We start from the raw sequence: 16382 nt of genomic DNA on the forward strand, positions 1-16382 counted from the left end.
CATCTTGTGTCTGTCACTGGTCCTGGTGCACCTTGTGTCTGTCACTGGTCCTGGTGCACCTTGTGTCTGTCACGGGTCCTGGTGCATCTTGTGTCTGTCACGGGTCCAGGTGCGTCTTGTGTCTGTCACTGGTCCTGGTGCATCTTGTGTCTGTCACAGGTCCAGGTGCCGGCCTGGCTCTGGGCGCAGGGCGGGATCGCTATTTTGACAAAGCGGTGGCGCGGTTTGTCCCTTGGCGGCGCCGATCCGGGGGAGTGTTTGTTGCGTCACGGCGGGCCGGGGCGGAGCGGAGGACGATGGGTTCGCGGGTGAAGGTGAGCCCCGGGACCGGCGCGCGGGGCCGCTGCAGTTGCACCGCCCAGGACTCCCGCTGCAGCGCCCGGGACTCCCAGTGTAGCAGATGCATCGCCCGGGACTCCCGGTGTAGCAGATGCACCGCCCGGTACTCCCAATGCAGATTCACTGACCATGCAAATCAATGGCATTCTGCTTGGAGGGTAGTATTCAGCTTCACACTGTAAACCCTGCAAGGTGTCTTACAAAGACAAGAAAGGAGCAATCAACCGAATGCCTTTCCAGTTAGCAAACATTACCCGAGTGGTGGGCTATTTCACCCTCTTCATCTAAATTCCCCCATTCGGGTTAATTTGATAGTGCACACGTTTGAGGGTGTTACACAGATCTCATTAGCATGATTCTAATAGGTTCTAAAAAAAACATCCAGTTTAGTTGCAGTCATTCCTAAAACTAAATTATTTCATCGACCTAGAATTGTTTTACACGCTGCCTTTTTCTTTGACCATAGTTCTTCTGATACTAAAAATAGACACAAAGTGCTGGAGCAACTCATCCCGTCAGGCAGCATCTCTGGAGAAAATGGATAGGTGACATTTCGGGCCTGGACCCTTATGATGCTGTTGAATCAAGTATTTGGTTTGACAACATTTGTCCCATTTTCTTGGAACCAGGGATGGTTTGCTACACTACGATCCTGACCTCGGATGCTGTCTGTATGAAGTTTGTACGCTCTCCCTATGACTGCATGGGTTTTGGCCAGGTGCTCTGGTTTCCCCCCTCATCCCAAAGATGTGTGGGTTTGTAAGTTAATCATCCTTTGTAAATTGGCAGTGTGTAGGGTGTTGATGCAAAAGTTGAATAACGTAGAACTCGTGTGAACGGGTGATCGATGGTCAGCGTGGATTTGGTGGGCTGAAGGGCCTGTTTCTGTGCTGTATTTCCGAACTAAATTTTGCTGAGTGACAAATGCTTGGATGTGATTATTTTTGTACTCTTGTACTAGCTTCAGTAAGCAGTGCATTTTGCAGCTGGTTCACAATGCTGCTGAAACACACTGGTGAAGGGGATGAATGTTTATAGTGCAGTCACATGTACTGAAATGCAGTGAAAAACTTTGTTTAACATGCTATCCAGAAAACTACCATATGCGAGTAGATGAGGTATTATAAAAGTGAAAACAAGCAGTTCAGGATATAGTGTTACAGTTACAGGGAAAGTGCAGGTTAAAAACGGTGTAAAAGCTGCACAAGGTACATTGAGAGTTTATTTTTGCTTAATGTCGTTTAGTTTAGAGATACAGAGTGGAAACAGGCCCTTTGGCCCACCGAGTCCGCACCGACCAGCGATCCCCGCAGATTAACACAAGCCTGCACACACTTTACACTTATACCAAGTATACAAACCCAAGCCAATTAACCCACAAACCTGTACGTCTTTGGAGTGTGGGAGGAATACGAAGATCTCCGAGAAAACCCACGGGGAGAATGTACAAACTCCATACAGGCAGCAACCTTAGACTGGATCAAACCTGGGTCTCAAGGCACCAATTCTTGAGTTTGTTTGAGGGTTGTGTTTTAACCTCTTCTGCACCACTTGGCTGATCGGAGAGGTGAGAAGCGGGAGTGACCGGGTGAGACTCATTTGTGATAACGCTGGTGGCGTTGTTGAGGCAGTGAAACGTGTAGATGGAGTCAATGGAAGGGAGGTTGGTTTGTGTGAGGGTCTGGGCTTTGTCCACAATTCTCTGCAATTTCTTGCGGTCTTTAATGGAGCTGTTCCCAAATCATGCTGTGATGCATCCTGATAAAATGCTTTCTGCGGTGTATCTGTAGAAGGTGATGAGCATTGTTGAGGACATGCCGAACTTCCTAAGGTGTCTAAGGAAGTAGAGGCGTTAGTGTGCTTTCTTGTCCATTGCTTCGATATGGCTAGTCCCGAACAAGTTACTGGTAATATTTACTTCTAGGAGCTTAAAGCTTTCAACCACCTCTACTTTGACAACTTCTAACCTGCTAGGTTTGCTAACCTGCTGACCAGAGCTGAGTTTGATTCAAGGAAAATGTTTCATTTACTGAAGAGCTTCAATGGTCTTCAAGATGGTGCAATCTCTACATAACATCCCCCTGTATGATGGATGGAAGTAGCTAAAGATATGTAAACCTAGGATACATCCCTGACAAACTCCAGTTTAACTAATTGGTCACCAAAAATCACTTTGAGCAATGTGTGACTCTTATCAGTGGAGCATTTAACTTTTGATGCTGATTGACTTCTGTTGCACAAAGTCTCCTTGATACCATATTTGGTCAAATGTAATCTGTGTTTAGATCAGGCTGCAAAGAGGGCTGAGACTGAATGGTTGAGACAGAATCAAAGGTGAGCTTAGGTGAGCAATTTATTGGTAAGTTCCATATGATGACATTGTTGACAGCCCATTGCGTGACATGCTGATGTTTAAAAGTATAAGTCTTGGTTGGTAATTAATTGGATTGAATTTGGCCTGTCACAAGGTGCATATCAGCAATTTTCTACATTACCAGAAAGATCTCAATATTATAATTCCTAGTGTAACATTTTGGCCAGCAATGCATCCTGTTCTGAAGAGCAATTCTTCACCAATACAGCCAGAATACTGTCTGCTTCCAATTGCTACTGCAGTATCAAGTACTCTCAGTAATTCCTTTGTGACATTGAATGAATTGTCTGTAATGAAGAAGGTCGTAGAGCGAAATAGATTAACTCGTGTTTCTGGCTGAAGAGATTGAAAATGGTTCAATTTTGCATTTGGATTGTGCATGCTGGCCCTGCCAATGCTGACAATACAGTTGTTCTTGTATAAACAAGGAACCACACGTTGGTTTACAAAAAAAAGACGCAAAGTGCTGGAGTAGCTTAGCAGATCAGGCAGCAGCCCTGGAGAACTTGGATAGGTGACGTTTTGAGTCAGGACCCTACTTCAGACTCTTAATTTTTAAAAAGTCCTCAACAGAGGCTTGACCTTTATTTCCTTCTTCCCACACCTCAATGAGTTCCGGGCTCGGCATGATGTAGAGCTCTTCTTCCGTCGCCTCCACCTCTGGGCCATTTCCTATAGTAAGGAGTCCTTACCTCCCAGTGACAACCCCTTCTGTCCCCAGCATTCCTCCTTCTCTTGGACTCCCCCTGCTGGCCTTCTGCCCTCTCTGAAATTATTAAGAGACTGAGGAAGGGTCCGAACCCTAAACGGCACTTATCCATGTTCTCCAGAAATACTGCCTGACTCACTTAGTTACGCCAGTGCTTTGTGTCTTTTTTAGATGTAGTTGCTTTCTCCCACAGGCTTTTTACTTGTTCACCATCATTCACAGCTAGTTGTGAGACGATAAGAAGTTTGATTTGATTTTAAATCTTATTTTTTAATCACTGGATAGGTGAACATTTAGATGTCTTAGATGTCCTCAGAAGCGATGCTGAGCCAGCTGAACTGACCTGGTGAAGCTGCTCCTAGACTACTATGGGTAGGCAGTTCCAGGATTTAAATCCAACAGCAGATAAGCAATGACGTTTCCAAGGGATGATAGTATGTAACCCAGACGGGGAAATGCAGGTAGTTGTGGGCAAATAAACCCTTTTTGAACATAGAACAGTACAGCACAAGAACAAGCCCTTTAGCCCATAATGCCTGCCATGTGCCTATCTAATAGCCTATTAAATGACCCAATTGCATCTGCCTCCACTACCCAGGACGTTCCAGGCACCCACCACTCTGTATGTGCTGTTATGTTTGTGTGCCATTATATGTTCGTTTTCTTAGTACCTGAACTGATGTACAGCACTTTGGTCAACGTGGGTTGTTTTTAAATGTGCTATACAAATAAAATTGACTTGACTTGACGACTCTGTGTTCAAGAAATTTCCCCACAGTCTCCTTTAAACCTTGCCCCTTTCACCTTGAAGCTGTGTCCTCTAATGTTTCACATTTTGACTAGTCGGGAGGGGGGGGTCTGACTGTCTATCCAACGTATGCCATTCAAAATTTTATGTACTTTATCCAGGCCTCCCCTCAACCTCCAACATCCCAGAAAACAATCCAAGTTTGGCCAACCACTCCTTATAGCTAATACTCCCTAATGCAGGCATTATGACTTCCTAAGTCTTATACTCAAAGCCTCAACTGATGAAGGCAAGCATACCAGATGCCTTCTTAACCACTGTATTGCGTTACCACTGTATCCACCCATGTTGTTCCCAAGTTGGACCCCAAAATTCCACTGTACATTAATGTTGAAACTTTCTCCTTACATTCGACCTCCCAAAGTGCAATATATCATCCTTGCTCGGATGGGTCAGGGCTCTTTGGTCAAAATGCCATTGAATGTTACGGGTAAGTGACTGTGTAGCACAACAGATATCTGACAACCTCTCACTGCAACGTATCTTTTTGCTTTGGAAGGTGTTGCAACTTTTCAAGTCTTTACACAGAACGAGGCAAGATGTGTTCAGAGGTGACAATCAGGCACTAGAAGGTAGGCTGAATTATTATTGAGTTGTAGTGTAAATATTATTCTTTGAATACAAGGACAATAAAATGAATCATTTTTCAAGTAACTATTTCTTCTTCACATCTGGAATTTTTTTTAAAACTTATTTGTAAAGTACTACAGCTATATTGCCTTCCAAAGCTGTGCCTTCTTTTTTTGGTTTAGAGATACAGTGCGGAAACAGGCCTCGGCCCACCGGGTCCACGCCAACCAGTGATTCTCCGCACATTAACACCATCCTACACCCATTTTTACATTTACCAAGCCAATTAACCTACAAATCTTCCCCATTGCAGTCACATGTGAGATGGATGATAGTTAGTATGCAACTTTAGTATGAACTATTTTTTAATCCGCTAAGTTTCCAGCTGTCAAGGTTGAAAAAAATGGTTGATTTATTTCTCCAACTAAAAATAATTTATTTCTCTCCCTCCCCCGTGTTCCCCTGCCGAGTCCAAGTTCAGTTCTGACTGACCAACTATAAAGTATCATTTAAGGAGAGTCTTTCCTGATTGACGTGTTTTAATATTCCAGTTGAAATGTGCATCTTCTTTCAGATTTTACTCTTTCTTTATATTCGGGATGTAAAACTGCTAAAAAAAGAATTTGAAGTCTGAACTTGGCTCTGATTTTGGAAAGATCTAAAGGATAAAAAAAATTAAAATGGATGCTTTTGATCAATCTCTTCCTTGACAGGTGACCAATTAATTGGCTATGAACCGATGGATGATTTTAGCAATTTGGGTTGGGTTTCACTACTTGCATTTTGGTGAAAAACAATACAAGATTCAGAGATTTCCAAATGTTTTTGGCAGTTATATCATTTTCAGGTATAGTTCATTGTGCACACAGAATGTTGAATTGAATGTCTGCATTCATCATGTACTTGAAAGATGATTGATCAGTCCAATTATGACAAAATATAGTATTTCTATTTTGTCTATTAAAAGAAATTTACTGATCTTTGTTCAATATCATTGAGCTTCGTCTGCAGATAAAATGCAAGATTTAGAAATTGTGTGCAATTTGTTGGCCATGAAATAATTACTGTAACACCAGGTTTTTTAATTGAATATTGCACTGTGTGCCCTGTTTTGTAGCTGCAAGACTGAAGATTAATTCTGAATTCCGGAGTCACCTTACTGAATCATCTCCGAAGCAAATAACCCAGGTCTATTCAGTGCAGTAATAATTGCAAATGATTGCTCTTGTTAGAGTGTTTGGTTTTCATGTGCACCGAGTCTGAACCAGAACAAAGTCTATAAGAAAATAACTGCAGATGCTGGTACAAATCGATTTATTCACAAAATGCTGGAGTAACTCAGCAGGTCAGGCAGCATCTCGGGAGAGAAGGAATGGGTGACGTTTCGGGTCGAGACCCTTCCAGAACAAAGTCTTCCTTGTTGATGTTTCACAGGCACATTAGATCCAATAATAACAATAAACATATGACTCAATTATTCTAAGGATGAGGTAGGATTGTGGTTAGGGATATGCAGTGTAGTTCAGGAACCTGATGGTTGATGGGAAAAGGCTGTTCTTAAACCTGGAGGTGATGGTTCTTGTGCTTCTGTGCTTTATCGCAGTGAGAAGAGTGTGTGGCCAAGGTATTGACGATGTTAGCTGCTTTGAGGCAGTGATTCCCAAAGATCCCTTTCATGGTGGGGATGGACTGGGGAATCCACCACTTTCAACAGTTTCCTTCATTCTTGAGAGATTGAATTACCTAACTAGACCATAATGCAAGTATTTCATCAATTAAGTGTGTGTGTATCGCGTGGAGTTTAACTTCACTGGTGAGGCATGCAGGAATGGAAGACACTATAGAGCAGCAGTTAGTGCTGCTGTCGCACAGCTCCTGTGATCCAGATTCAGTTCTGTCCGTGGATGCTGTTTTGTTGAGTTAACCATTGTCATTGAAACTGTGTACATTTCCACCATGTCCTCTGGTTTCCTCCCTCATGACAATGATGTGTTGGTAAGTTAAATGGGTTTTAAAAATTGACTTTCATGTAGGGAGGAGAGAGAAGAGTTGCTGGCCGCTTGCAAGAATATATGTTACAGGGAAATAAGTGGGGCAATGGGACTGATGGGATTGCTCAGTGCCAGCATTAACTTGATGGGCTGAATGACTTCCCGCCTTATGGGTAAAGGAACATAGAAATGTAAGATTGTGTTCATCACAGTAACAAAGTTAGATTTGGAAGATGAGGAAAAACATTGGTTTTGGTTTATTATTGTCACATGTACAGTGCCCTCCATAATGTTTGGGACAAAGACCCATCATTTATTTATTTGCCTCTGTACTCCACACTTTGAGATTTGTAATAGAAAAAAATCATGTGATTAAAGTGCATATTGTCAGATTTTAATAAAGGCCATTTTTATGCATTTCGGTTTCACCATGTAGAAATTACAGCAGTGTTTATACATGTCTCCCTATTTCAGGGCACCTGAAATGTTTGGGGCACAGCAATGTCATGTAAATGAAAGTAGTCATGTTTAGTATTTTGTTGCATATCCTTTGCATGCAATGACTGCTTGAAGTCTGCTGATTCATGGACATCACCAGCTGCTGGGTGTCTCCTCTGGTGAAGCTGCCAAGCCTGTATTGCAGCCATCTTTAGCTAATGCTTGTTTTGGGGGCTAGTCTCCTTCAGTTTTCTCTTCAGCATATAAAAGGCATGCTCAATTGGGTTCAGATTGGGTGATTGACTTGGCCACTCAAGAATTGATCATTTTTTAGCTTTGAAAAACTCCTTTATTACTTTAGAGTATGTTTGGGATCATTGTCTTGCTGTAGAATGAACCGCTGGCCAATGAGTTTTGAGGCATTTGTTTGAACTTGAGCAGATAGGATGTGTCTGTACACTTCCGAATTCATTATGCTACTACCATCAGCAGTTGTATAATCAATGAAGATAAGTGAGCCAGTACCTTCAGCAGCCATACATGCCCAGGCCATAACACCCCCACCACCGTGTTTCACAGATGAGGTTGTATGCTTTGGATCTTGAACAGTTCCTTCTCTCCTCCATACTTTGCTCTTGCCATCACTCTGATATATGTTAATCTTCGTCTCATCTGTCCACAAGACATTTTTCCAGAACTGTGATTGCTCTTTGTAAAACTACTTGGCAAACTGTAACCTGGCCATCCTATTTTTGTGGGTAACCAGTGGCTTGCATCTCGCAGTGTCGCCTCTGTATTTCTGTTCATAAAGTCTTCTGCGAACAGTAGTCATTGACAAATCCACTCCTGACTCCTGAAGAGTGTTTCTGATCTGTCGGACAGGTGTTTGGGGATTTTTCTTTATTATAGAGAGAATTTTTCTGTCATCAGCTGTGGAGGTCTTCCTTGGCCTGCCAGTCCCTTTGCGATTAGTAAACTCACCAGTGCTCTCTTTCTTCTTAATGATGTTCCAAACAGTTGATTTTGGTAAGCCTAAGGTGTGGCTGATGTCTCTAACAGTTTTATTTTTGTTTCTCAGTCTCATAATGGCTTCTTTGACTTTCATTGGCACAGCTTTGGTCCTCATGTTAATAAACAGCAATAAAAGTTTCCAAGGGTGATGGAAAGACTGGAGGAAAGACTAGGTGCTGAGAGCTCTCTTATCCCTGCATTAAGGGGGCATTTAAACACACCTGAGCAATTACAAACACCTGTGAAGCCGTGTGTCCCAAATATTATGGTGCCCTGAAATGGGGGGACTATGTATAAACACAGCTGTAATTTCTACATGGTGAAACCAAAATGTATAAAAATACCCTTTAATAAAATCTGACAATGTGCACTTTAAGCACATGTGATTCTTTCCATTACAAATCTTAAATTGTGTACAGAGGCAAATAAATAAATGATTGGTCTTTATCCCAAATATTATGGAGGGCACTGTACTAAGATGCAGTGCAAAGCTTTGTTTGTGTGCTATCTAGTCAAATCATGGTCCACACGAGTACAATCAAACCGCATACAAGTATAACAATAGTGCAAAGAGAAAAATACCAGAGTGCAGAATATAGTGGTACTGTGTTATGGAGAAAAATTGTATGGTCTGCATTGAGTTGGGTTGGAAGATCGGGACTACCCCTTAACCTGTGGGAGAACTGTTCTGAAGTCTGATAACAAAGGAGAAGAAGCTGTTCCTGAATCTGGTCGTGTCTGTACTTTCAAACCTTTGTATCTTAGGCTCAATAGGAGTGGAGAAATGAGAGCGACGAGGGTGAAAAAGTCCTTGATTGTGTTAGCTGGTTTCCCAAGGCAGCATGAAGTGTAGATGGAGTCAATAGTGGGGAGGCTGGTTTTTGTGATGGACTGGGCTATATTCACAACTCCCTGCAATTTATTGCAGTGTTGGGCAGAATGTTGCCAAACCAAGCTTTGATGCATCCTGATAGAATGCTTTCTGTGATGCCCCCGTAGAAGTTGGTAAGAGTCATTGGAGACATGCTGAACTTCATTAGACTGCTGCAGTATTACCAGCAGAAGGATCAATAACTATAGGAAATAGATTGAAGATTTTCTCTATTCAAGATGGTGGATACAGGAAAAGAAAGGTACTGGTACGTGGGTTTGGGTCTTAACTCCTGTGCCCTCAGAGGCACTCTGAGTGTTTGAGATCACCTGGGGCTCAGAGGCTGATCGATGGCTGTGTAAGGCAATGGACAGGGCAATTGCATATCATTGTGTCCGGATCGATATGTTGGTGGAGTGAGTTGGTTGGTGGAGGCCCTGCATAGCCTGGGGCTCGAGTGGATCAGGCACCACTCCGAGGTTGAGTGCGTGACTCGGACACGGCCTCCACCTGCACGGAGCGGCAGAGCAGTGGTGGAGGATATCAGCAACATCCCCTGGCCAGGCCAATCCCTGCATCTCCAACCCAGTGCTACTGCCTGGACAACGGGCCTTTATGGCTAAGTTAAGAGACTACATTTTTATTAACTTTAGACCCGAGTCATACAAAGTGGCACCGGAAATTCAGCGCCCATTGGGTACTGTCTCAGTCCAATCTAATATTCCTACACTCTTGTATTGAAGTGTGATTGTGCTTATGTATAGTAAGATTTTTATTGATATGCAAAAAAGGAATTTCACTGTACCTCGGTACATATGATAAAGTACCATTGAATTGAACCATCGATTGGCTGAAAATCGTGACTGTAGGAGTCATTTATGCTTAATTCAGTTTTTGTCATTGTGTTATGGCTATGTTTTAATATTCCTAGTTTATGTCTTTTTTGCATGCTTATGGGTGTGACTTAATACGTAATGGGGAGTGTCTAGATGGGAGGAGGCGAGCGTGTCGACAGGTTGTGGGTCAGTTTAGACGGAGGATGGTGAGCATACAGTTCTTTACCACATTGTAAGAACTACACGGTAATAACTACAAGAATTCTGAGATATTGTTTGAAGAAGAAACAGTTGATAAAGTACGGAAAGTGATGAATTACTCGTTGATTTGTGCTACTTTAATAAAACCAATTAATGAAGAAAAGAAGTTTGGAAGATTCGTTTTGTCATATCAGGGTGCGACGTGTGCGTAAGCTATAACTACATTTCATCCCCGAGAAGTAATGGCTATCGAAGTGGGATTTCGAGATGGTATAGAAACTGCCATTACAGTGACAATGATGAAGGAAATGGAATGGGGATTAATGGATAAAGCCTGGTATTATTAAAAGTAGATTGCTCTGTGAAATTGTGATTCTGCGGATCATATTTCTTCACTTCTGGAGAAATCCATTTAAAACAATTACTTGCAGCATTCTGCTGCCTTTGCAACCAACCACATGAGACACGCTTGCAATTCTGATACTTCCTCCACAGTCCCGATCCCACCGCAATGGCTGGAGGTCTGATTGTGTTACATCGTATCTGTTTTTAGCTTTAAACAAATTATTGATGTTTATTGTTGTTTTCTTCACAGTTACTTAAATTAGGGTCAGATGTAGAGGTTATTCTTAGGAAGACTGTAATCCAGGGAGTTCACACAAACCATAATACCATTAGTAAGTAAAACTCTTACCTTATTGTATATGTTGAAATAAATGAACAAGACTACCTCTTTCTTAACACAGTATTTGCATGTTTCGAGATTTTCTTTTCTTTTTTGGTCATATTGTGATTGGAACCAAACATACAATGGTACAATTTAGAAATGTACTTTAATTATTCTATCAAATTTTGTAGGGTGACACAGTGATGCCACAAATAGACTGAAGAAAGTGTGAAAGGGGAGACTCGAAATATGTTTCTTTAATAGTTACTGGAGCATGGAATCTGAATATATTGAAAGAAAGACCAAAATGAACTTTATATAAAAGTAGAATATTGAAACCATGTCCTGGGTCTTTTGGTGTGCAGGGCAAGTTGTGCAGTGGATACAGAGGTACTTTGAGGGATAAAGCAAGCTAATTGAATCAGTGAGGACGTGGCAAATGGGATGCAATGAGGAAAAATGTGAACTCGTCCATTCGCTCAAAGGGCCAAATGGCCTCCTCCTGCACCTATTTTCTATGTTCTATGTGGCAGATAAAAATAAAGGCAGAGATTATTTTTGAATGGTTTGAGATAGAAAAGTGTTGCTGTTCACAGGGACTTGAATGTTCTAGCCCTACTCACTGAAAGGTCCAGGATATAGTTTCAATACTCTTATCATTTTTATTTTGCCTTCCACTACATTTCAGATATGACATTCCATATTCTAGTAACCTGTATTTTAAAAAAAATTATCATCTTCATTCTTCTTTCAGTCTTAATTTCTACCATTTAACTACACGTGTAAATAGTTTTTCTGAGCACCAGACTGATCATCTCAAGTCGTGTTGTAATAGAAAGAAGCCCAGTTTCTGTTGTCTGTTCTCATTATTCAACCCTAATATCAATCTCACATGTACTGTCCAGACTGTGAGTAATCATGGCACTTACACATAGAGATCACCAGCTTACAGCCTTTCAATCTGAAAAGCAAAGTGTGGTTGGCTGGCCTCTGATCTGATTACAAAATATGCAACCTTAATTCCATTTTAATGGCATTGGTCATTTTTATCAGTCTTTTAAAAAACACCACATAAAATGGCTTCCACAAATGCTTTTACATAAATTGAACAGCTCTGACATTTTTCCAGTGCAGCAAATGGTGCTAACTCAAATTAGTTGTTTTATGGGAAATTTTAATAACCTAGACTCTGTTGACGGAATGATGGAATGTAAGTGTGCATGACCAAATTAGACTGGACTTTATGGTAATAATCAGGAACAGCAACCTCTTTCTCTACTTCACCACAAGGTGCACTGTTTTCAGGCTTCCCCGGCATCATCTCTTAAATTAGTATCTGACAAGAATTCCAACAAGTTACAAACTTTTCTCACTTAAAGTTTTCTGGCAATGAATATGCCTATTGCACGAATTTGAAGTTTTTCATGTTTCCATAGCTGCATATCTTGCTTATCAAACCTTCTGTCCTGAATTTTATATATATATATATATATATATATATATGGATTGTGGTTCTGCTAATCAATATTTGAATGTTAAAAAGAGTTTTAACTTTTCGTAATGTTTGATATTTCAGCACCAATTTATACATTACATTTCAAACTTTGGCCTAGGTCCTCCCATTATAATATCTGTGAGTTGTTGGTGTTACAGTCACAGAATTTTGGATACAAGTTGTAATTATTTTTGTAAAGTGATGTTTGGGTGGAGCCCTAAAAATAAATAATATAATTATTAATATATAGAAATACAACAAAATGAAGAGTTAGAAGATGTATAGTTTATAAATTATTGGGCTGATTGTACTTTGTTTCACCTGAGAGGTAGTGGAGAACTGCACTGCGTTGTCTTGTTCATGACTTCCACCCTTATGCATTGCAGCATAAAAGGCGGGAAACCCCAGGGGTCACATGCTTGTACATCCAATCTCTGATGCAGTGCCAAACTCACTGTGCCTAGGGAAGGAGTATATATGCTCCAAACCAAAGGGTGAATATGCAATATCTAGCCTTTCAGCATTATGCTAACCTTCAACATGGCCCCATTCATTTGAATGAAGGGGGGTTATTGACCTAAATGGAAAATATATGTGGAAATAGGTAATTGAGTTTCTTTACTCAACCAGTTTTTATATTTATATTGGTGAAATATTTTTAATTAATTTATATATTTCATTTATTTTAATTTAATTGTCTGTTAGTTGTTCAGAAACATCTGTGAAGTTTCAGCAGCATGTGCAGTCAATTGCCCATTGATACACATTTAATATCTCGATACTCTACTGTATTCCTTCTTAAAAATAACTTTTTTTTTCTTATTTTGTTGATTACAGTTCTTCGACCTAGAGAAGATGTTCTTCTGAATAATATGCCTTACAATGACAATCCTACAACGAAAACTACTTAGAATAAGAAATATTTCAGTGACACTTTGAACTTGTATTGAAATGGTGTAATGTCCAAATTAATCTTCTGAACTAAACATAATCTGATGCAGGTACACGGCACCTGATTTGTTTTTACTCCAGACAAATTAGTTATTTGTGTGGATGCCCCCGACTTTGCAAAAGTGTAGAACCACTATTGGTGTACAATAGTTGTCCACGATTAAAAATTCCCAACTTTTGGAAGTTCCTCAATGTGTGAAATATGGTGTAAAATTACAGTGTTACATTTTTGGGAATCTTTTCTATCCTTAACCACTAAAGGAATTAAATGTCTTTGATTCAGTAAGCTCAATTGAACAGCAGTCTAGTTGGTGTTAAGAGACCATGTGCTAACTTGTAGAAATATTACTGAATTGAAAACACTGAAGAAAATTGAAGTATTTGGATGAGAAAAAATACTATTGTTCATTCAGTTTACTTTCTTCTATTCTGGTGGTGGCATCATCTGTTTGTGGCCCACACATTGCAATTAGTTTCTATTGGTTATTCAAGAAAGATGATGCAAACACCAGTAATGGAAATTTTGGGATTGCTAGATTATCAATTCTCCTAAGCAAATTACAACCTGAAATTGCATCTCAAATTACCTCTGCTGTATCTTCAATTTGTTTTGGAAGAATTATGTGTATTTGACGGATACAATGCTAAATATTTCAACTGGAACATATTCCATAGGTTGAAGAAGAGATACTTGAAACAATGAATTTTGCAGACTGGGTTGTAAATTCATTTCAAATGCATGTACTACCCTCTGGATTTACTGTTTTGGGAAAGATAAAAGAGCTTCTCATGATCTATGTTGTGTTATAATGCTTGGAATAGAAATGGTAGTGACACTCTATTAATTTCTCCAAATTAAACATGATCATTTATTTAATCGTTCTTCATAATTCAATTCCCTCTGCTTTTATATGCAGCTATCTTTCCTGAGTTCAATAGTACCGATAATCTACTTTGTTAACGGCTCAGGTTTGATCACTTAAACCATTTAATTGACATCACATTTTCTGTTTACTTTCACTGAACATTCTGGCCACAGCTCCAAAGTATTGTTGATCAGGATTGCTCCTTGCACTGGATTTCCTGCTTTCCACGCATTTCATTTTTTGTAAAGGAATTTTTTAAATGTATGATCTAAATATGAACAAGCCTCTTGCTCAGTTCATTTTTCTAGTAATGCAGTAATTTAAATACTGTTCTTTGAACATGTTTCTCATCATTTATTAAATCTTCTGTTGAAAGTTGGGGTGGATCTACATGCAAGCTTAGTTGCACTATTTGGTTATTTCCTGAGCAGCTATGAATCCCAGAAGTGGGGAGTGTGAATAAAATTGTCTCAATAATCTAAGCCATTTTGTTAGGTGATCTTAACTAAAATTGGGTCCACATTAATGAATAAACTTACACTAAAAATAGCCAAAGCAGCTGTTTTTATTTTTTAAACAATGTTTTTCTACATGAGACAACCAGAATTTTTCATGAAATATTTTAACTGTATTTACATTGTTTTCATTCATTTACATACAAATAAAATAATGGGAGATTAAATGGCTTTTAATGGTGTTTTCACTTTTGTGTTTAATGCTGACGCATATTAATTAATTATTTTGATGGGGCCACTTGGCCCTCAAGCCTGCTCTGCATTTTATGAGATCGTGGCTGCTCTGAACAGCTGATACCTGCAGGAGATTGTTGGTTTATAAATTTTATTTCAGAACTAAAATTGTGAATGTCTCCAAAATATACTTTATCGGCATCACATGCTCTAATTCTGATCATGTTATAGAAAGATGCAATTAATTGTTCAGAATGGCATGAGCTTTTCAAAGTTTTTTTTCTAGATAAAGCAGCCAGATAGGCAAGGAAAATAATGCATTCTGTAGTTAGTTGCTTTTTATGCAATATGTTTGCATTTAAATTGCATTAAATTTTACAGTTGTATACCTTACAATAATATCCAATGTACTGAAGGAAATTGTGACCTATTATTGTTTAGTCATATCAGAACATAGAAAGCAGGATTGGAAGCAATTTATTCTCAATCCCAAGGGGCAGTTTTAGTTTAGATATACAGCGCGGAAACAGGCCCATTCGGCCCACCGGGTCCGTGCCGACCAGTGATTTGCCAAGCACTTAACCTACAAACCTGTACGTCTTTGGAGTGTGGGAGGAAACTGAACGTCTCGGAGAAAACCCATGCAGGTCACGGGGAGAACATACAAACTCCGTACAGACAGCACCCGTAGTCAGGATCGAACCCAGGTCTCTGGCACTGCATTCGCTGTAAGGCAGCAACTCTACTGCTGCGCCACTGTGCCGTCTACGAAGAAGCATTACAACAATAAATACTTAACAACGTATTCCATTTATTAATGCTGATATATTTCCTTGAATGTGTGAACACCTATTTAGAAATTATAATGAAAAGAAATCTCCAATATGTTAAAGCAATCAGCCTTGATGCCATTATATTTAAACTTTTAAAATAAGGTGAATTACTGACACTCATAATTTTTTTATTCATTTACAAATATCCATTTTGCAGACCGTGCTTCAGAAGATTTCCAGTTCTTGCATTACACAGCAGCGTTAACCTCACACTTAAATGGTTCTTCATACTGATGAAGTAGGGGGCAGAAAGCTGGAAAAAAGAGGTGAGAAATAGGGTGAAGCCTGGCAAATGATAGATCAATGTAAGTGAGTAGGGTGATTGGAAAATGGGTGCAGTGAGTAACAAAGGCTACAGAAGAAAAGGAGACGTAAAGAAAGCGCCGGTGTGAAATGTAAAGCCTGTGGGAAAGATATGGATGGGATGCATATGGTAGGGTGGAGGGGAAAGACGAGATGAAATGGGAGATGAATGTATGAAGGAGGGGAAAGGAGCAGAGTGACAAGGGAGGTGGAGGATGGTGGGAGAAATGTGTGTGCACTGGGTCGGGGAGAGGGGGATTTTGGGGTGGGTTACTTGAAATTGGAGAATTCAATTATCCTGCCTGAGGGAAGCCACCCAAGTGTAACATGATGTGCTGTTCTTCCACACTGGCAATGGATGAGCTGAGAAGAGAAAGGTTGGAATGGGAATGGGAAGCAACCGGGAACACCAGCTGGCCTTGGCAGACAG

The 16382-nt window shown here is 40.2% G+C and overlaps 1 protein-coding gene across 1 annotated transcript; it reads left to right on the forward strand.

The window, feature by feature from the left end:
- Positions 1-158: 158 nt before the first annotated feature.
- Positions 159-15089, forward strand: lyrm7 (LYR motif containing 7). Its single transcript, XM_078396962.1, has 5 exons — positions 159-314; positions 4730-4802; positions 5918-5988; positions 10744-10825; positions 13148-15089. Exons 1-5 carry the CDS (start codon positions 297-299, stop codon positions 13219-13221), a joined length of 318 nt encoding a protein of 105 aa, XP_078253088.1. The 5' UTR covers positions 159-296; the 3' UTR covers positions 13222-15089.
- The last annotated feature ends 1293 nt before the right edge of the window (positions 15090-16382 follow it).

This window comes from Rhinoraja longicauda, chromosome 3 (genome assembly GCF_053455715.1).
Source record: "Rhinoraja longicauda isolate Sanriku21f chromosome 3, sRhiLon1.1, whole genome shotgun sequence".
Lineage (NCBI taxonomy): Eukaryota > Metazoa > Chordata > Chondrichthyes > Rajiformes > Arhynchobatidae > Rhinoraja > Rhinoraja longicauda.

Excerpts from the sequence above, each read along its gene's own strand:
- lyrm7 (XM_078396962.1), top strand. Across the intron at positions 5,989-10,743 it reads CTCCGAAGCAAATAACCCAG|TTACTTAAATTAGGGTCAGA; the intron begins GTCTATTCAGTG and ends TTTTCTTCACAG. Across the intron at positions 10,826-13,147 it reads CACAAACCATAATACCATTA|TTCTTCGACCTAGAGAAGAT; the intron begins GTAAGTAAAACT and ends TGTTGATTACAG.